This window comes from Caloenas nicobarica, chromosome 1, assembly GCF_036013445.1.
Source record: "Caloenas nicobarica isolate bCalNic1 chromosome 1, bCalNic1.hap1, whole genome shotgun sequence".
Lineage (NCBI taxonomy): Eukaryota > Metazoa > Chordata > Aves > Columbiformes > Columbidae > Caloenas > Caloenas nicobarica.
The window spans coordinates 149,868,612-149,890,144 of record NC_088245.1 but is presented as its reverse complement, the minus strand read 5'-3'; the positions used below and the strand labels follow the sequence as shown (position 1 = coordinate 149,890,144).

Genomic DNA, 21,533 nt, shown 5'->3' with positions numbered 1-21,533 from the left:
CAGCTCCTCTGCGCTGAATTTAGCTTTTCTGAAGATCTGTGTCCCTGCCCCAACAGGACCTGTAGAACCTGTAGACATGCCAGGTCACACAAGTTTGGAGGGCTGTGCACAGTAGGTATGGGAACAGCAGAGGAGGCAACAAGGCGGCATTTGAGTTGAGAGGAATGTGTTTGTTGGGTGGTGGGGTTTTTTTATTTTTTTTTCTTTCCTCCCAAGAATAATTCGATTAGTTGACACAAATCTGAATGAGTAGGCACATCTGAAATGTATTGGCTTATATTATGTATTTTATATGCCAAACTGGATGATATAACGTAATTTTGCAATTGATGGTAGGAAAGCAAATGAAAAAAAAACTTTTAAAAGGAATCAGTAGTAATACAGTTGGAATGAAACTTGCTCTGGCACAGTCTACTAAATAATGGCAACCTGTTTGTTTTATCAAAAAAGCTTTTATTTCTATTACACTTTATATATAGTGTACTACTAAGTGAAGATAATTTTTTTTAAAAGTCATGTTGCTTTCTTCAAGGTCTGGCCGTTCCTTTACTCTTGCTGTTTTACATGAATAGAAGGAAAGCAGGGTCATTCTGCCTGAGGGAGGACTCAGCCTTGCCCAGTGCAGCTCTATAGGCAGCAGCTATAGGAGGATAAATGGCATTAGTAATCATCGTAGTTGACACCTGCTCCATGCCTGAAGGTGTGTGGATTTTGTGGGCCAATTGGTGAATCTTCATCGTAGTGGTGTTGGTAGTATCCACCATAGTATTCATTACGAGCACGCCCTAAGCTTGTCCAGTAGGAGATGTCATCTTCAAATTTCTGCCAGAAAAAAAAAAAGAAAAAAGAGAAAATACTTGTCTTCCAAGCTTGAGACTTTACAACAAAGAGAGTGAAACAGAAGTGGTGCAAGAGGTTCCTTTTGTCTCTTTCTGATATTCACATCCTTTGCGGATTTGTCAAAACAAAATCTTTGGATCTGAGAGGTTTTGTGACTTGTGCTATGGGATTATCAGGGTCCCAAGGGCAGGAATTGTCCTGCCCAGCCCCACCTGCAACCCCCACTCACACCTTCTGCCCACAGTAAAGCGCTTAAACCAAGAGCACCTTCAACTGAAGCATGCCCTGAGCACATTCAATATTTCTATTACCTTTTCAGTAGTGGACTATAAAAACATTTCAATGTTTTGTACTTAAAAATCTGAAGGTTTGGTTTTTTGTTGCCCCATTCCTTTAGTCATGATGTCCCTGGTAGCAAAGCGGGTGCAAGAGGCTTTGCTTTATGTCTGTGATTTTTCGTTCCCATTTTGCATGGATAGAAACGAATGTACAGTGCAGCCTTCTAGCTATGGAAATGTAATAAGTAATTCAATTCTGCTCACAACAGCAGAGGAAAAACAGCATGCAAGGATATCAAATACTTGCCAAGCCAAAGCCTTTCCATCTGAATGACTCTTTGGAAATATTTTTGGCTGAGATTTGAAAAAAAAAAAAAAGTTTTGCAAAATACACAATGGGTAAGTATGGCCCAAGCCCTTTGCTGGTACAAACAGTTATTTCATTGTTAAAACTGTGTCTTAATACTCAAGAAAACCTACTAAGTGGATTCATTGTATCCCACAACAGGCGTCATTTCAGTTTTTGAAACGTGTACAGGAACTCAAGAGAGGAATTCGTCTTATCTGCATGTTTGGTCCTTGTTACTTCCTAGAATTTTCCCCCAGTCTTCAGTTTCTGATGCATAAACCCAGTTTTTCTATTTTTCCTATTCCTATTGGGGGAAGGGGATATAGCCACGCTATTAAAAAGTCACTTTTGTCTGCATAAGGTCCAGTAGCAATAAAAAATGTATCCTTTGTTATTTCAATCCAAGAAAAGGATTATATTTTTAATTATTCCAGCTTCGAAAATGAGTGCATTCATCTTTTAAGCAATCCACATAGCATGAAGGTCCAAAATGTGCTCCAGCTTGCCTGTGCCAATGCAATCTCATTAAACGTATTCATGCAGCTGACACAAGCCAAGAATTCAACATCTACTACTATTTTTACCTCTTATTAACGCAGAAATTATTCTACATGTGGGACTGCAGCTAAAGGCACATTTTTCGCCCTATTTCAGCGTCTGTTTAGTAGAGCTTTTGTGCAGAGCTGGGAAGTCTTGATTCCACTCCACTATTTTCAAAAATTAACTGTTTTTAAAAAAATGTATTCTTCTTATTTGAAGGGCGGTGGGCTGCACACTCTGACAGAGTTTTCCACTCACATTTAGAGTTGAGGCACAGCTGCCAGTGCTCGCGATGGTCGGGAGCTGCTTGCCCCACGGAGTCACACGCCTGCATTAGGTACGTGACGTTAGTGCGATTTCACCGGGGAACGCTGATCACACCCAGCTTGGTGTGGATTTCTCAGCGTGTTTAAAAGCAGATTGATTAGGCTGAGGCTGCCAAATTAATTTTCTGAAATACAATTGGTTGCTGTGGGTCTGGCCACCTATTTCTCAAAGCAGACTTTGTTTTTAAGTCTGGTTGCAATTTACTAAGCTTAAAGTTCTGTAGCAGGCAAGAACTCCATGCAAGATTTTAACGTAATTTTTCTCTATTAAATTAATGCAGAAATCTCTAATAAATACAGACCTTACATTTCTGTGCAATATTTGCTACTTTAAAAAAATGAAATCACAGTGCCTGTGAAGAAAAACAGGGCGGCTTAAAAGCACAGAGTATCCTGAGTTGGAAAGGACCCACAAGGATCATCGATCCTCCTGTTCCTGCATATGACAACCCCGCAGGTCACACCATGTGTCTGAGGGCTTGTCCAGTCTCTGCTTGAACACTGTCAGGCTTGGGGCCGTGACACCTCCCTGGGGAGCCTGTTCCAGTGTCCAGCACCCTCTGGGGCAAGAACCTTTTCCTCATGTCCAACCCAAACCTCCCCTGGAACATCTTCCTGACACTCTCTCGTGTCCCAGGATTTGAGATCCTACGTCCTCCAGGCTTCTCCCTGGGTGCCCCTGTGGCTGTGCATCCACACTCACAGCTCCTCAGGCTGAAGCCTTCCCAGCCCTTGGAAGCCCAACACTCACCGCCTCATCGAATCCCAGGTAGAGGAACTGCTGGTACCACTGCTGGACGTCAGGCTGGCTCCGGTCCCACAGCTGGCGCCTCTGGCGTCTCAGGCTACTCAGGAACTCCTTAGCCACCGTTTCTTTCACTGATACCTCAGGCTTCACGGCAACAGGGGCTGAAATTAATTCCCCCCCCAAAAAGGCACACGAGCCTGAAGCACACTGTATGGAAAAATGCGTCTTGCATCATGCCACCACCTTCGTGCTTGGCGGCGCAACGCGTGCCGCAGCAGTAACAGTAATAAACTGAGGAATCAGCGATGTAATAGGATTTCTCAGTTACCCTCATGCTCTTGGATTTTATAAAAGCTGTTCTGAGCTCAAAGACATAAGCTAAGTAAGGAATTTAAATAAATAAACCCAAAGCGAAAGAGAATAAACATGCTGTGTTTGGGCTTTAAGGAGAGAACAGGAGGCTGGCCTCTGTGTGCAGCTGTGGCAGGAATGGGAATGAAGATGAGACACAAAGTTAAAAAGCCCAAAGCAGCTGGAGAAACACTGATAGCTCATTAGGATAAAGAAAGGCACACATAAAATATAGATCTTTGAATATGTTGTGTAGAAATGTAGCTTCTAAACAATGAGTGCTACTAAATGCCATGGATGCCTGAAAACATAAGCCCATCAGGCTTCCATAGCACACAGCTTGGTGGATGCAGAACGTCCTTGACCCGCCAGACCCAGATGTGCCGCCCAGCCTGCCCTGTGCCGAAGAGACAGGCAGTTTGCTGCGGCTGCTAGAGGAATTTATTATAGTGCCTCTGAAAGGTATGGCTGTGAGGACTGGCAAGCCCCCTGCTAGGCATGTAAATGATTTTCTCTTGCATGATATAACATGGTACAACGTTCGGTCTTCCTGTGGAACAAGAAGCATGTGTAGGAGTAAGAGGAATGTCTTGGCTTCAGAGGGTTCATTGTAATGAGGGTGAGACCAGGAACATGGGTGTGGATGGTGATTTTTGGAGGATGTGAAGGAAGCAGAAGGAGAATTCAGGTGGAGACGTGAAAATGACTGAGATAGGAGCCGGGCAGCCTCACAGGGGGAGGCAAAGGACTGCAGTGGGAAGGAGAGTCAAGAGGTAAAAGTGATCGATGAGTCGTTGCAGGTAGAGTGGGAAACAGCAGGCTGCCCTGCAGTGATGAGCTGGAAACTGATAACTCAGCATGCACTTGAGCTGGGTGTTATTACCGGGAAGTGGAACAGCTGAACAAATGTCATGTGAATGAACCTTGCACCAGGGATGCTGCCAGCAAGGGAACCAGTGTCGTGTACTTACTGCTCGCTTTAGCGCACAACTGGAAAAGGGGAGTGAGGCTGGAATAAAGAGGCTGCATATGCCCTCCCTCATCACAACAAGGCTTTGCAGTTCTTCCTGGTCTCGGCCACGGTGTCTGCACGCTCAAGAAGCCTCCCCCAGGTGGTTCCTCTCATGAGGGGACCTGAACAAACAAGCCAGCCGCCGGTGGGGTGCAGGGAGGGCAGGGAGGGCGGCTGGTGCAAGTGGGCTCTCCTAGCTGCATGGAAGTATTGCAGAATGGTGAGGCAGGGAACCTGCGTGCCAGGAAAACAGTCGTGGATGTGGCACACGTTTTTAGGGCTGACAAGAGGTGATGGGTGATGGCAGGGAAAACACAGGGAGAAATGAGGCAAGCTTGCAGAAAGAGGAAGTCCGCTCTGTTGGGGTTTAGACTGTTTGCCTCAGCTACAGAGCAGGCTGAGGGGAGGCAACCCAAACTTCTGGGGTGTTTCAGGCTGCCCCCCATCTGCTGCAATGCTGCTTGTCTCCGGCCAGCTCCATTTACAAACCGTTCCCTCAAACAGTGAGCCATTCGGTGCATCTGCCCACTGGCCCCTCAGCCATCATCTCTCCCAGAGAGAGAGCAGTCTTCCAAGAAGGAAACACATGTGGGGCCAAGAGGACAAAAAGAACAAGTCAAAGCATCACGAGCAAGCCTGGTTTGCACATTTTCTCCTCTGCACCTGAGCCAGCAGCATTTCCATGCATTGGAATTCCTTGGAAAAGCTTGTGACTTCCCAGAATAAACCAGATAAACGCCACGTCTGCCATGCACACAGTGGAAAAGGTAGGTGCTATACACTGCATGGAGCAAAACACAGGCATACTGCGTGAGGCTGGGAACCCTGGTTTTCAGCGGGAGCTGTGATAAGCAGAGCCCCCAGCATTGCCGGTACCGAGTCCCAAACGGACAGGCAGGCGCAGGCTCCATATGTGCAGGAGGTTTTGGTGTGGTACACAGTGAGAGCTCTGCCAGCTTTGAACCAGGTGCTTGTGTCCTGCTCCTCTGACTGCCCTCTTGGAGCTGAAGGTTGAATGACAGTGCATTGGCAGTTCTGACCGATAGCAACTGGCTCGAAGGAAAAATAAGGGAAAGCACTTCACTGTCTCTTTACTTACCTTCTCGTTTTTGAAGCATCAGTTTAAGCTTGTTTGCCCTTGAAACATCTAGAGAAGAAAAAATAAACCACACACATTTACTAAGAAGGAAATAACAAAAAAAACACGGAAAATATTTTTGTCATAGCTCCAGACCACCAGGCAAAAACTCTGCAGCAAGTTTCTCCCAGTGCCTCCCTTCACTCCTGTTTCCATGCTCGAGTGCAACACGCGCTGCAAAGAAGCTTCTGACACTCGCTGACATCCTCTCCCCAGCTTTCCTTGGTAAGGGAACACCAATACTGGTCATCTTCGCCAATTAAATTATATTTTTCAGCAGAGACTGCGGCCAGTACCTTGTCACATCGTCCAGGGTGGCACAATTACCCTGGAAAACCTTTGTCACTCGCTGAGGGGCAGGTTAACAACCAGATTGCTTCAGTTTTCTTCCCAAAGCCCGCCAAGGCTGTCGTCCTGCTGGAGCCCTTTCCCAGAAGGGATCCGAGGCTTTAGCCCAGGGCCGGGCCGTGCAACAGGAGACATGCAAGCGCTCGGCTGCTCCGAAATGCTTTGTTCAGTCGGAAAAGAAAAAAAAAAAAAAAAAAAAAAGCGCTTTTAAAAGAAGATGCTTAACTCGCAAAAGTTTTGGAGTGACCGAAAGCGTGCGGCCGCGGGGGACGCCAGGGGAAGGCTTTCGCCCACGAACACGGGTGATGCCAGGGGAAAGTTTGTTCGTTTGTTTGTTTTTTCCCAGGACGTGCCAGGTTATGTTTTCCCTCCCCGCGCCCCGTCCCGCGCGCGGGCGCTCACTCACCGGGGGCCGCGCAGAGCAGCGGGAGGAGGAGGAGGAGGAGGAAGAGGAGGGCGGCCCCGGGCAGGGCCCCGCGGGGGCACGGCGCTCGCATGGCGGCGGGGGGCGGCGGGCGCCGCGGAGACCCACCTGGGCGGGAGGAGACGGAGAGGATGAGGATGCAGACGGAGCCGGAGCGCAGGGAAGGGGCTCGCACGCCCGCCCCACGCCTCGCGTGCCCGCCCCACGCCGCGCCCCGGCCCGGCCCCACGGCGCGGGGTGGGGGGTGGCGGGGACGTGCCCGGGGGAGGGGGCCGGGGCAGCCGTGGCGCGATGCGGATCTGCGAACCACCCGCGTGGGGGAGACAGCGCTCCCGGCCCCCACCCCGTGCCGCCCCGGCCGCGGCATCCGTGGGCGGCCGTGGGCTTGTGCCCTTTGCGCCCGACCACGGAGCGAGGCGCGTTTCGGCAGGAGAAGGCGACGCTGCAGGCAGCGCTTTTGTTTTGTGGCTGCACATCAGCCAGCGCGACTGGTGAAGAGCTTTCAGCAACTCACGCAGGTTTTTCTTACAGAGGAATTTGAAAAAAAGAAATAGATACAGCATGTCGTTGAACATTACACACTAAGACAGTTTGTCAGTGGCCTGTAACGGCGGATGAAAATTGGGAGCTTGTCTTGGTGGGAAAACAAAATCAGAATGAACCAAAGGTGGCTTAATTCAGGGGTGTTTTCTCCCTCTCCTTCCCTCCCTCCCATCTCCCAAGTCCACAGAAAATCAGAATGTGTTTTAACTCATCAGCTTTAAAAAAATAATTTGGATTTCTTTTTCTAAATATAGACAGGTTTAGGTTATAGTAAGAACTCAGGCATCAAACGCCCAACTAACAAACTAAAAGTCCTTGCTCAGCAGGATCGTAACTATAGTGGTGCCTAAACTTGTGCTGCCTCTTCCTAATTCGAGTTTAAGCTCCAGTCAGTGAATTCACCTTCTCTCAGCTCCTTCCCCTGCAAATGCCAGAAACAGCCCAGATGAAGCCAAATTAAACCCCTGTCCTAGGACACAAACCTCTCCCCTCGCAGCAGAGACCCATGACACTCAGGAGACCAGTCTGGCGTCTCACGTCCTGCTGAAGCTGTGCCAGGGTACAGCGAGGAGCACAGGAGGGATTTAGGGCGAGGTGAGGATGAGCCAGGGAGAGCCAGGCTGTCTCTGTAACCTACTTGTGAGAAATCTGGCAAACGCCACTGCCCTGGCTCCCTGATCCAAGGATTGTTTCCAGATTGGTTGCAGCTGAAACATGAATATGTATATATATTCACGTATACATATATATATATACACACTGTATACACTGTATATCACGAGTGTCAAATTCATTTTCAGCAGGGGCCCCATCAGCCATGCGATTGCCTTCAAAGGGCCGAATGTAATTTTAGGACTGTGTAAATGCAGGAGTAGTTACATTTATACAGTCCTAAAATTACATTCGGCCCTTTGAAGGCAACCGCACAGCTGATGCAGCCTCCACTGAAAATGAGTTTGACATCCCTGCTGTATATATTATAAATGTATATAAATATGTATATTGAATACATATGTGTGTATATATATACAGATACACATGTGTATGGCAAGGGAGTTGTAGAGCTGTACAGTGGTGTGGCAGCTCCCTGAGATGAGGAGTCTGTCAGTGCTATTTCAGGCACAGCTAATTGTGGGTGTGGGACAAGACCCTACACTGTAAAACGCAGCAGCAGCAGCACAGGCTGGTCCCTCAGTGGTTCCCCAGCCCCAGCCTGAATGTTGCTTCAGGCGACCGCTCCTGGTTGCCCCATGCATCTTTCCCCTGGTGAAAAAAGTATGTGGAACTGCACCCAAAGCCATTCCCCACCTCCTTCTGTCTCCAGCCACCCTCAAGCTGATGCTCAGGCCTCTCTGCTCATCCCAGTTAAAGTGACGGTGGCAACAGCTTGAAAAAGTGATGCGGTCACTCCAGCCAAATTGTCCCTTGCTCTCTGCAGCCTTTGGGGGGGGCAGAGCAGGAGGGAGCAGCACCTTCCAGACCCCTGTGATGGAAGCACTCCCGTAGCAGACCAGTGTCCCAGCTCAACTCCCACGCAACTTTCCTTTTTGTCACTGCTTTTGAGTGTTTTTTCCCTATAGCGCCACGTTTCAAGAGTCAGCAGACTTGGCACCATTTGTTGGAGCAAATGCCCCTTCTTCTGAATCAATGCACTCTTTCTTCAACTTAACGTTGACAGCCTCTTTACTAAAACCGCCAGAGGTTTTTGGAAAGCTAGTTCCAGAATATAGCTGGAAGGGACAGAAGTGAAGAGCACATATGGAAGGCTACATGAAACGGCCATGATACTTTACAAAACCAAGGAAATAACTAGTGAGTATTTATTGTTTATTGCTATACTGGCAAAGGCAAAAGGTGTTTTGTTCAGCTGGTTGGTTTGTAACAAGCCTTGTATGGGAGCTGAGGCTCTGCAGAACTTCAGGTAATTGGTGCCTCTGGTCCAAGGGAACGCAAAGCACAAAACCTTCTCTGAATACCAAATATGTCACCGTGACTCAAGAAATTGCTGAGATAAAGTGCTATTTGGTGAAACCCAGAGATGGATTGACTCAAGTGCAAAGTTATTGTAGAAAATCATTGCTCTGGTGGTGGAAGAAATGATTGACAGAAGAATATAATGCTCAGGGTTAAACTGAGAGCAGCATCTTCCCAGAAGAGGTCACTTGCTCAGTTCAGGGTACAGAAGTTTTTGACACAAAGTAAAAAAGTTGTGTAAAAATATAACACCACTTATTTTCAAAGGCAGTGGTGAAAGGTGGCTGGTGTTTTTCCAGTAGCAATCTTTATTTCTGCTCCAGGTTGTTTTAAGGACTAAGGCAGTGTTGCACTGGTGTTGTGGTAAGACACTTTTTTTTTCTGCTGAGCTTGTGATTCCTACATTGTTGTTAGAAGTATTCACCTTCAAGTGAGTATCCACGTTTATTGACACGCCTGCGGTACTTGCTATTTGCCATGTAAAACCATAGCCACTCATGTGCAATTTGGCTACGGTGGTGTTTTCCTGGGCCCTCTCCATCAGCAGTGACATCACGGTCTTTAAAACATCCCTTTCTCCAGCATGGAGGGGTTTAAGGCTAATTTTAGGGCTTGGTTTGCCCCTGCTGGGAGCCCTCGGCTGCCCAGCACCTGCCAGGACTCTAGGTAAGCAAGTCTGTGCTAATGATGTCATTCGGTTAAATGTCTTTCATCACCAGTGCTGACAACGGTAGACTCTTGGTGTCAAAATTTTGTTGAAATACGTTAATTAATGTTGTCAGCAGGACTGTTCCCCAGACAGCTCTGGGATGAGGGATGGTGAGCAAGGCCCTTTCCACGCACAGTGTGAAATCCCGTCAAGCCCCTTAGCATAATGGGGACCACTAATTTAGGGGATGCCCACAGAAGGATAGCAGGATGGAGCTGGTGGGTTTTGTTGCTTCACCAGCGTGGGCCTGGACTATGGACTATGGTCTTCAAGTCTGAGACAGAAATTTGGGATCAATTCAACAGAAAACCACTCTGAGCCTGACCTTGAGAAAAAACAGGCAGCAGCCAGGCAACGAGCTCACTGGAGCTGGAGAAATCCTAATCGCTGAACCTGCTGCTGGCCAGTGTTGCCTTCGGAGCCTGTAGGAATCAAAGAATCATAGAATCATGTCCTGAGTTGGAAGGGACCCACAAGGATCATCGAGTCCAACTCCTGTCCCTGCACAGGACAACCCCAAAATCCACACCAAGTGTCTGAGGGCGTTGTGTGTGTTTTTTGAGGTGAGTAAAAAAGATCCTAGTTGATTTGTTAAATAGTTTTGCAAGTCATTGCATATTTGGTGACTGCTTGGGCAACCCTGTTTCAACTGTGTGATCTCTGAGTTTACACATAGTAGTTTTAAGCCCAGTGATGTCTACAACTACTCAAAGTGTCTTGGGCATGTGTGGCTGTCTAACTGATATGAACTAAACAGGGGAAAAAAAATCTCTGCCTCACGACATTACTGAATTTTTAAGTATTTGAGTTTTTCATTGCTATTCTACATTTCGTCTAAAATTTAGTACAGAGAGGTTCCTGAATAGCAGAGACACACCCCTGGTTTTGCCTCTTATCACAGTAGCTGCTGAGAGCACTGTGTTGTATTCATTAAAATGTAAGAGAGAGTGCCAGTAATGGCCATTCAAGGATAATCAGTAATTCAAAGTACAAAAAATAGTGTTAAAAAGATTGGTCTTGGTTTCTTCCCTTCTTCCTTTATTAAGCTTCATGTTTCTAAGTGTTTCAACACAATAATGTTCTCGAATATAGTGTAGATTAAATGCTTATGTAATCATAGGACTCCCAAAGCTGAACCTTCAAGGAAAAAACCTCACCAAATACAATGAGACTTATGATAAGTTAGTGAGACCTGGCATCAGCATAAGTTAGTAGCCAAATAGATAAACTGGACATCAGCCAGAGGTTGCAGGAGACGAGTCTTTTGCAATGAAGCGCCATGAAGATTTTAATGATCCTCTAAAACAACGCCTTTGTTCAAGAACATGGCAGCATTGAACAGTGGTCTCAACACCCAGGAAATGGTTACTTGCTGTTAATGAGATTTTTACAAAATCTTACAACCATATTGCCCTGGCCACCAGCTCAGGACAGAGGCACTTGGAACTCCAGGTTGTTTTCTGCATCCTGTTCCAAGAAAACCACAGGAGTCATGTTTTTCTTCCAAGCCTAAGGAAGAACATTTAAGTCATCAGACAGTTTCTTCCAAAATATTTTGAGTTTCATGCTACTTTTTCCACTACTCCAGGGTCCTCCTGATAGTGACAGGAGCAGCCTCAAATCCCAGGTTAAATACCTTTGTGTTAGAATAACCTTATTAGTTGCTGGCTGTGAGTCTCATTGGCCTCAGCACACGATTTGGGAAACCCTTGATCCATTGTGTCTCACTTGGCAGTACCATGACTTTGGTCCATGTGATTAATAAATATTAGTGTTTATTTTTCCATAGAAAATAGCTTAAAGTATGCTTGGTGTTGTGGTGTGGTTAGTTTGGTTCAGGTTTGGTTTTTGTTTGTTTTTTTTTTTTTCCTTGTGATTGGATACTGCTGATATCTTTTGCAGCTTCTGGCTGATCCTGTCAGATAAGAAATGGTGTCTGTTGGTCTGTCTGTCCTCCTCCCTTCACTAAATGACAGTACTTTGCTGCCCTCAATACAGAATTGACCTTATTGCTCTCATGATAAGCACATGAGAAGCAGGTTTGTTCAGCAGCATTATCTGAACATGACTGCTTCCCTTCAATAGAGGGATACATAATTTCTCTAAGAAATCCTTATCCCTTTTCTCTTCCACTGCCTCCAGTATATTTTTAGCATAAGCCTAGAAGTGTACGGCAAGTCTGCGAGTCAGGTCTAAGAGGAAGAGAGATGGAGAGGGACTGTAGTACACTAAAATGTCTCTTTTTACCACAGCCTGATTTCATTTGACTCATCTTTCTTTCGTTGCTGTCTCTCAGGACTCTTCCTTTTATGCTTCAAAACATTTTTTTCTGAACTCCTATTTCTGAGCTATTTTTGACTTGTTTTCATTCCCTTATTTTATTATTCACATCCAGAATGCACTTTAAAAAAAAAAACAAAACAACAAAAAACCTCCCAAAACCACCATGCACCAAAAAATCCCAACAAATCAGCTGCGACTACTCAAAGATTAGTAAATGCAAAGTCTTAAAAATCTTCATGTTAGCAATCTGATTTTAGCATCCCTCTTCCTACACATTATTACTGTCTTAATGGTTTGTACACGTTTTTGTTCTTCCCTCAAAACTCTGGACTTAGTGGGTGGATGGTTTTTTTAATGAAAAAAAATTAATGAAATTTAATGAAAAAAATCTACTCAACCCTGTGGCACATTGTGTTGCCAGTGACCACATACTGTTTATGGTGACAGAGCCTTTCCCTGAAGAGTGTCCCACCAGCTGCCTTGTCCCACCTGCCACGGTCTCTCCATCTTCCCAGTTCCCCAACCAAAGCCTGACCGCAAGATCATTATTTCCTCCCTCATTCGTCACCAGAAGGCTGGTTTGGGGACACAGTATCATCATGTCAGCAACAGCAAGACCAGGGGAAGCTGTGAGGAGTTTCTAGCAAGCCCAGCCACCTTCAGACCCTTGGGCACTGGAGGAATATGCCTCCCCTTGCCACCCACAGCCCTAAATCCCTTTGCAGAACAGCATACACGAGTCTTTTCCTTTGCAAAGAGCACCACTGGAGGAGCCAGCCTTTCCAATGCACAGTTCAACACCATGTGGTGAATCCAGAACAAACCGGAGGACTGCTGGAAAGCAGGTTGTGCTTCCCAAGACAGCTGCCTTACCCTTAGGAGCTGAAGTCAACGTGGTGGTTTGCTACCAACAAGAGGGGGAAACCTCTCTGCCTCCTGCTACCTGGTCCTTCCCTTGCTTACCAGCTCTGGCTCTAGTGCTTTTAGGAGCCGATTCAGCATGCTGAAACAGCAGAGTTGTAGTCAGGCTTGCTCTTACTGGGTTAGTTTTCTTCAGGACTAGTGAGCTGTGGTGGCTCAGGTAGCTGGTTTGCAGGAGTTGGGGCCAAATAAGAAGATGATGGGAGAATATGGCCAGAAGTGGGAATGGGGTGAAATTGATAAAACAGAACTTCTTCTCCTTTTTTCTGGATGAGGGTACTACACCAAACCCACCCTGAGGAATAGCTGGGGGTCGGGCCCATGTGATGCTCGGTAAGCACTGTCCCCTGAGCAGGTCACTGCAGAGAGAGGAATGATCTGATCCCATGCACCGCCATCATATCGCTTCCTCCTCCTGTCTTGTGTTTGAGGCTTTAGCAATGCCTGAAACTGGTCCCTGCAGACCAAACTGGTGTCTTCATGAGCCCTTAGCTATGACTTGGATGCCTGTTAAATGTAGGCATTCTCCGGAGTGGATTTCTGCCTGCACAGAGAAGTTTACTAGCACACCAAGTGTCCTTGCTGAGGTGCTGGAAACAGTGACAGGTTAGCTCTACCCAAAGTTGCCTTCCCTGTGCCTCAGTCCCCTCAGTCCCAGCAGCCTGCAGCGATGCAGGACAGCCTAGGCAACAGGGCAAGCCCTGCACATCTCCACTGCAGCCTCACCAGTGGGGACACAAGCCTCAGGGACCTGTAGGGACACAGCACTTGCTTACTGAGCACATGCTTTTAAACATTTTTTTTTTTTTTTTTTAATTTGAAATGGGGAAAAGTGGGTGCGTTTTCACAAGGAAGGAAAAAGGGCTGCATCTCAGACAGCTGCTGCCCCTCCTTGCTCAGTCTAAAGCCCCTGTTTCCAAGCAGGGGAGCTGGAACATCTCCTCAAGCCTGCCAGGTGCTTTTAGCATAAACAAAACAACCTGCTTTTCTCAGGCGGGTAGGAATCGCATGGCTTGAAATTTTCAGCATCACTGCCAGCCTGCCTGAGGCAGGCCCCCGGCACAGGAAAAGTCTGCCCAGACGGTCAGAACGCGGCAAAGTCATCAGCAGCAGACAGCAGGTGATTGCTGTCTCCTCGGCTCGAACACGAGCCTTTTGGAGCCTTAATAACGGGCGGCATGTCCCAGCTCGGAGGACGGTTCTAAGGTTATCAGAGCAGAAACCTCACTTGGATTCCTGACATTATCACGTGTGACCTTACACCTCTCTTGATCCTCTTCGTGGCCGCTTTCGCTGGCTCTGCTTTATATCTCTGCTTTCCAATTTCACCAATGCCCTGCCTGAGCCCTGCCTGTGAACAAGCCCATGCCTCTGTTCATTTGATGTCGGATTACCTTTCTGATTCACAGTTCGGTTTGTTTCCAGGCGAGCGCACTTTCTGTAGTCTCTCTGTGCTGCTGCTGAGTAAAAGATCGTGACATCTTCAATCTCCCCACGTGAAACCCACTGCACCCGCCTGTGCTTGGATGCCAGCGACTTCAAAAGGCGCGTGTGCCAACCTGGCAGTGCAATGGCTGTGGGACATGGAAATTTGAGTGGAGATTTTTTTTTGCCTGTTGTGATCATTTAGGCATCTGTCCTGCGAGTATTCATGTATTTTTAAACGTAAGAGCCCTACGGAATCCCGTTTATCACAAAAAGATTGAATCTCAGTCTCCTGCTGCTACGCCTGGATCTCGCAAAATGCCGTCGTACAGAAACGTGGCTCTCCTGGAAAGGCAGGCATATCACCCCCGGATCTTTGCTCTCCTGCGGTTGTGATCGGTGGGTGTTGGAGGGGACCACCCCAGGGCTCTGCCCCCAAAGCCTGGCACAGGGCCTGACCCAGGTCACAGCAGGGCCCATTAGCTCTGCCTGTGCTAATAGGGCTGCAGGACTTCTGAAATGAAGCTGGCTCTCCTTCATCCAAGCAGAAGAAACTGCCCACATGTATTCACGTAGACAGGTCTCTGAGGTCCCTGCTAGATCCTCTAGGCATCGGCATAATTGGTCTCATGCCCTGGAGCTCCTGCCAGTGGGGATGGCTGAAGCACAGAGGAGCTAATACGCTGCCATCCATCTCCAGCATGTTGTTTCCTCACCATCAAAAATGTCCCATTGAGCAAGACAGTAAGATAATTCAGATAATTCGGGTTTAGGCCAGACAAAATATACAGTTTAACCAGAAAGATAATCTGCTTCAGAAACAGGAATTCTGAAGCTGTAATTTTTGAAGGTGTGGTGAGCAATTTAATCTCTTGCTGCTACCAAAACCAACACAAAAGTATTTCACCTCCTCCTTTCTCAAGATCTGCCACTATAAACCTTTGTGTGAGACTTGTGTTTTTAAACAAGACTGCAGTGATTTTTGCTTCAAAGAACGATTCCCTGGTTTAACATCTATTCACAACCTGCACTGCAGACCTGTAGTATTCTTCCTAAGTGAAGGACGGTGACTGCCTTTATGTAATGTTACCACCTAATGGCCACAATGAAAAGATGCTTTCTCCTGGTAATTATCAGTAACGATGCAGTGGCTGTAATACACCTTAGCTGAACATTGCTGAGAGCTGGGGAGGACCTGAGCAGGGTAATTGTACAGGGATGCTCTGGTGACACTGATCTCTCTCTCTCTTTCCCATGTGTGTCGGGATTAGCAGTGTTTAGCTACACAGGAGCGAGCAAACATGCAGACAAACCTCTGAGGAATCCTTGTATCCTACAGAAACAGCAGGAGCATGGTAATGACTATGTGATAGAGCAGGAGAGGCTGCAGAGTAGCATAAGATTAGTCATTTTCACTCAAGTAGTAACTGGCCTAGGAATATCTTCTTAAAGACAGTCATTTAAACTTTTATTTTTTATGCTGATTAACAGAGATGCAGGGACAGCATGTGACACACGATATAACTTTACTGTTGGTAATCGCTTGTTAATCAGGGACAGTAAGATGTTTGCTGCCCGTTTTTCCAATGAAGAGAAAACTGGAGCAGCACAAATCAGGCATAATTTGAAGTATGCACCACCCGACGTGTGAACACACTTTTCAGAGACCTGGCCTGGCCCACTGCTGAGCAAATGTTGGGGACCTGGACAACAAGAATCCTGGTCCTGCTGATTCAAATCCAACACTTGTTCTTGGGTTCAGCCAAGTCAGCGTTTTATCCTTGACCATTTCATTAGAAAGTTTTGAAGTTTTGTTGTGTGGGTGGTTTGGGTTGCCCATTTCATGAGAACTACTGCTGCACTAAAGGAAAAGAGCAAAACATAACAAAAAACCCCACCACCCCAATACCAATATAACCAAATATCTGAGTCATTGCAAAGCCACTAAATATGCCTATAGAAAAGCTTTTCCATAGTACTGAACTTGCATGGCTTATGAATTATTTTGCAGTTAAAACAAGCCATACTGAAATGTTTGGAGGGGAAGGAGAGAACTGCACAGCAGAGAGAGGAGAGAAAGACACAGCAGAGACGGGGCTTTTTCTTTTTATCTGAACAAGAAGCATATGTTGTAAGGTGCACTTACAAATCTCCACTACTGACACCATTCCTATACAGTTCCCATCAAACCTACAGTCTCAATACATGAAACAATCAATCAGCCTCCCCCAGCGAGGGAGAGACCCTGCTGCCCAAGGCACTGATTGATTTCCCTGCAAACCCACAGCCAGCTCCAGGCTGCTAGGCTAAAAAAGGAACAGAGTAAAACAAAGGCTGACAAGAATACTTTCATTTTGGTTTCATTATGGACAAATTCCACCTCCTCTTATTTCAGCAGAGGTTTCTATCCCATAATCATCTCTGGTTTCCGCTTAAACATTGTGTATTTTGACTTAAAATAAGCTCTTGCACACAGAGAAGTAAACTCTTTTATGTAAATAAACAATACAAACCAGAAACACTGTTCAAAGATATAAGCACATTCTCTGCATAGCAGTACATTGGAAAAGATATCTGCCTTTTCCCTTCGCAGACTATGTGAGCAGCTTCAGGAATAAATTATCCAAAATGATCTGAGGCTGAGTTTGTGACAAGAATAATTACAGTTATGAAAGGTGTATATTTTGTTTACTAATACCTAAATTCTGCGCAGGGCTGATGCATGCGCAGCTAGCGAAGGAGTCTCCCTTCGGGAGCGCTTATAACCTAATAGGATGTGTAATGGGCTCAGAGAGTAACTCCAGAGGAAAAGTCTCAGATGGGTGTTAACAAGCACGTGAAAAATACAAGGCATTCTTCTTGGAATAACTTAAGAAGGACTGTCTTGGACTACATGGATCTCTCTTAATTAAGGGTAGATTTTTTTTCTTGCTAAAAGACAGTTTGCCACAAGTACTCTTTTTGATCCTGAAACATGAGTTTATACAAGGATGTCAGAGGATCTGAATTATGCAGGTGGTCAGCCCAGAGTGATGTCTTCTAGCCTTAAAATCAATGCATCTCTCTTGGATGTGAAAGGAAGGAAAAGACAGGTGGTAGCGCAGACTTTGTACATTTACAAATCCCCTCTGAAATTGATTGCTCCAGTTTTATACAAAAATGTCAGCTGAAGCCAACTTTCCTTCAACCTAACCGTTACCTTTTTCCCATCAATTGCACAGCAGTGGCTCCAGGCAATATCTGAAAAAGGACGAGGGCTGATGACAGAGCTGCGAGGAGCAGAGGGGCTGTGGGTAAGCAGCAGGGCAGGTAAAGGGTGGTAGCGGAACAGATCAGAAAGACCCAGGGGCAAGAGCAAGACCAGATTCTGCAAGGCCTTGACAAATTACATTTACTCCCTGAAGTCGAAGACTTGTGCCTCCTGCTGAGGATGAGAGCTGCATGGTAAGAACAGTCTCTGTAAGCAAAGCATTCACAAAGCGAAGTAACAAAGATGTGCGTTTTCCCATCGCGACATTGAGACCCAACCATCAGACTGGCTGAATGCCACAGGGATGGACTGACACAAGGGCTTATCCTTCCTATAACTGAAAATCCAGGTTTGATCCACACTCTGCTAACTGTTCAGTTCCAAACGCTTCAGCATCTTTTCTCCATAACCGTGCTAGGCAATCAATATTTTCAGGGGCCATTGACACAGCCTTAAAGGCATCTCATCTGTGTCTATCATTGGGGAGTTTCTCATCTCCTTATACCAAGGCATTAGCATTCACAGGGAATGAAACTGTATTGAAAAAAAGACATTGAGTATGAGACCTCTAAATAATACCCAAATGGATTTATTACAGAGTGTCAGTGTGTTGCAACTTCCAAATGAACATTTAGGAGACAAGCCCCAGAAAATATCAGACCTCGCACAGTTTCTTTCAGACAGCCCTTCTGTACGTCATTAAGTCTTGCCTATTTTAAGTCAAGTCAAACACAGCACGCAAACATTTCTGTATTTCAGCCTGTGTTAAATAAATGTGTTGTTCCTGTTGTTTTTTAATGATAGATGTTTCCCTTCGAATCTTCATGCACCAGCATAAGTCATTCCACTGTCAGCTTGAATGCAGATGAATAAACTGCAATGTTCAAACATGCATACCAGTGAACAGACCCCCTGCATGCCAAGCTTTTTTAAAACCATGTCAGTCCATCACCATCCCCTGCATTTGTTAAGGGACAGGCAATGTTTTTGCACTCTACTCTTATATTAAGAACTTCCCTAAGACAGCTAGATTTCTAAAAGTGCCTGGAGTCAGGCTTGTCCAGGTGAGCTTTCCTCTCTGTTGGGCATTTGTTTGAGGCCAAGAGTAGAGTTTGGCCTAGAATAGGACCTTGGCAGGTCTTGGTGAGAGTTCAGTTCAAAGAACCGAGAAGAAATCTGAGCCTGATTTAACCGCGTGCCTCCAAACAGCAAACCCCAAGCAGGCTGCCTTGCCCCAGGTCCCCCCCCCAGCCTGCCAGCACAGCATTTTTCTGCACCGCTGTGTCGGTGAGGGATGTGTCGAGTTGTCGCTTCTGACCATTCTTATCAGTCCAGCCAGCGGGATGCTGCAGCTGGGCTGGGACATGTGTGCCCTGGGGGCACCACAGCTACAACTGCATCGCTGCACCGGCAAAGTACCAAAGTACCTTCTGCAGACCTGGCTTAAGTCCTCAGGCTATCTGGACTACGAGCCAGTAAAAAACACTTTTAGGAGGGAGAGCAACCTAGCCTTTGCAAACATATTAACTGATGAATAGATTTGAGGATTAAAAGTATACTACAGCTGCTGCCTTCAGTGGGCTTTCAGGAATCACAGTGAAGCTGAGCTACTCAACATCAAGCTTGCTTTTGTTAAAACTGCTTTCCCTTTATTGCCCAAACATGGCATTCTTAATTGCACCCATAAATTATTTTCTTAGTCTTCTGGTATAGCAGCATGAAAGGCAAGTTTTGAAATGTAATCTGACAAATCAACAAAAGCACTTACACCATAAAACATCTGTGCTACAAACTGCAGCTTTCATTAAAGTAGTGATTTTTAGTTGTTTCTTCATTAGACAGCTGCAATAAAGAAAATATTAAGAAACAAACAATAGCATTACCAAGGACTCTGCTAATCTTCCTCTGTGTCCGCTCGCTGTCCTTTACTCTTAATATTTTTAGCCATTTCCTCCGCTATGGAGTGTGCATTCACACCCCCATGCACACACACACGCGTGTGCACAGACGGACAAAGAGCATCCTTCCAGCAAGAAATATACCCTGCATGAGGCTACAGACTGCTGAAGACTAAAACATTTCTTTATGACACCCCACAGTTGTTGTCAGGGCAGGAGTAAGATGCCACAGTAATTTTTTCTAGAGAACGCTGATATGTTTTTTGACATTCCTCCCCTTCCTCCAGCAAACAAATATTTTCAGTTTACCTTTGAAATAATATGCTTCCTGTCTCCTTCCCAAACTCCTGGCCAGAAGAAATGACCTTTCCTGCCACAGAACAAGTTTCTCTTTATTTCAGCATGTCTTGCCTCCTGCAAGCCAGGGCAAAAAGCGACCAAGGCTGTGAGCGCGGGAGCCGCGGGACTGCCAGGGATGCTGGGCGTGAAAGGCGCGTTTATTCTGCCTCTCCCAAATCCCAGCCCCTCGGCTTCAGGCGTCTGCCCAGCACTCCCCAGACCGAGTGCGGAGAATCACATTTCTGCTTCATCAGGCTGGCTGCCTGGAGAAAGATGATTAAAAGCAGATGTACCCGTGTTCTCATGTGAAAGGAATTTGGGCTTTTGTGTCAGCTGTACGACGAGTGACCGGCACGGAGGAGTATTTCAGCGCTCTTTAATTTGTTGCAGGTGCTGGGATCCAATATCCGATGGTGCAGCAGAGCTGGGACTCAGCATGTAGAAGGTGTGTGGAGGGATGTCACACCTTGGGTCAGCAGGAGGGCCAGAGGGAGAAGGTACGACCTGCAGGTTCACCCAACCGCAGGAAACAAGGCTCCATCTTGTAAAGACCCACATCCCTGATAAATGCCAACTATGTTCAAAACCTCCCACAGCTGCAGCAGCAAAACTTGGGGGAGGGGGAATGTCAGGAAGATGTGCCAGGGGAGTTTTAGGTTGGACGTTAGGAAAAGGTTCTTCCCCCAGAGGGTGCTGGACACTGGAACAGGCTCCCCAGGGAGGTGTCACGGCCCCAAGCCTGACAGTGTTCAAGCAGAGACTGGACAAGGCCCTCAGACACATGGTGTGACCTGTGGGGTTGTCCTGTGCAGGGACAGGAGTTGGACTCGATGATCCTTGTGGGTCCCTTCCAACTCAGGACATTCTATGATTTTATGTTTTACTCCTGGTGCAATGTTTCTTACCTCTTGTCATAGATAATCCAGGATGAATAAACTGGATTGCCATCAGCAATATCAAAATGATTTCTCTGAATCTGTAACTAGTCAGGGACAGACAACAGGTGTGGCATCTGCTTACAGAAAAACTCTGGTTTTCAATGGGACACCCCAGTAACATTGCAAATGGCCCAAGGGGATCAGAATCGGTTTAAATAAACTTTTGATGCATTTACAAGAATATTTTGGAGGCACATTATGTATTTCTAGTGCCAGAACAGCTAAAAGAAGATACATATCCAGGAGTGCAGTGGAAATGGATGCACCCATTGGATCATAACCCAGGATGTCTGGCCACATGGGGGTGAATATTCATGGCCATGGCACGTATCTGGACATAGAGTGGTGAAGCAGCCACATGCAGTTCTTAAGGGCCCAGATACTCCACACAAGCCTCACGTAAAGGCAACCAGCCACACATTCACATGCACGTAGGAGTACCGAGAGGCGAGACTGTATTTACTGCCACTGCTTGGAAGTAACATGATCATGCAGACCTCAAAAATACCACTATTGTTTACTGTGCAAACCCCTATTCTCCTAGTGTAGGCATGTAAACCAAAAGGAACAGGATGTGGAAGCCTCCAAAAGCTTTTTTTGTTCTTCATTGACACAACAGGAAACATCAGTGATTACTTGAAGAGATCCGCCCTCTTGGAAAACTAAAATTTAGGTTCAAGTTTGGTCCCTGAGGCTCTAGTGCGGTGAATGCTTTTCAACAGCAGGGATGGGTTAAGCAATCCCTGTCCTGCCTCTTCCCACACTGTTGTGTTTTCTCACAGTGATCCAGATCAGGCAAGTGGCCTTGGCTGCAAGTACCCCAAGGGAAAAAAGAAAAACAATCTCCCCATCACTTCAGCTGATCTCCTGATGCACCCTGTCGCTGAGTGAGCCACAGC

General features: G+C 46.4%; 1 protein-coding gene across 2 annotated transcripts; it reads right to left on the bottom strand.

Moving 5' to 3' along the window:
* Positions 1 to 454: 454 nt before the first annotated feature.
* ECRG4 (ECRG4 augurin precursor) lies at positions 455 to 19,870 on the bottom strand. 2 transcript variants are annotated; one of them, XM_065653371.1, is made up of 5 exons: positions 19,667 to 19,870; positions 6,337 to 6,462; positions 5,544 to 5,591; positions 3,085 to 3,242; positions 456 to 822 (listed from the first exon to the last, which is right to left on the bottom strand). In XM_065653371.1, the coding sequence occupies exons 2-5, from the start codon at positions 6,425 to 6,427 to the stop codon at positions 661 to 663; spliced, it is 459 nt and encodes a 152-aa protein (XP_065509443.1). In that variant the 5' UTR covers positions 6,428 to 6,462; positions 19,667 to 19,870; the 3' UTR covers positions 456 to 660. The 2 variants fall into 2 exon arrangements, with proteins under 2 accessions (XP_065509447.1, XP_065509443.1); XM_065653375.1 differs by lacking the exon at positions 19,667 to 19,870 and having other exon boundaries at positions 455 to 822; positions 6,337 to 6,520.
* Positions 19,871 to 21,533: the final 1,663 nt, after the last annotated feature.

Bases quoted from the DNA above. Each gene is read 5' to 3' on its own strand.
- ECRG4 (XM_065653371.1), bottom strand. From the start codon at position 6,427: ATGCGAGCGCCGTGCCCCCGCGGGGCCCTGCCCGGGGCCGCCCTCCTC. The intron at 5,592-6,336 runs GTGAGTGAGCGC...TTTCTTCTCTAG, and splicing joins GCTGCTCTGCGCGGCCCCCG to ATGTTTCAAGGGCAAACAAG. The intron at 3,243-5,543 runs GTAAGTAAAGAG...AATTAATTTCAG, and splicing joins GATGCTTCAAAAACGAGAAG to CCCCTGTTGCCGTGAAGCCT.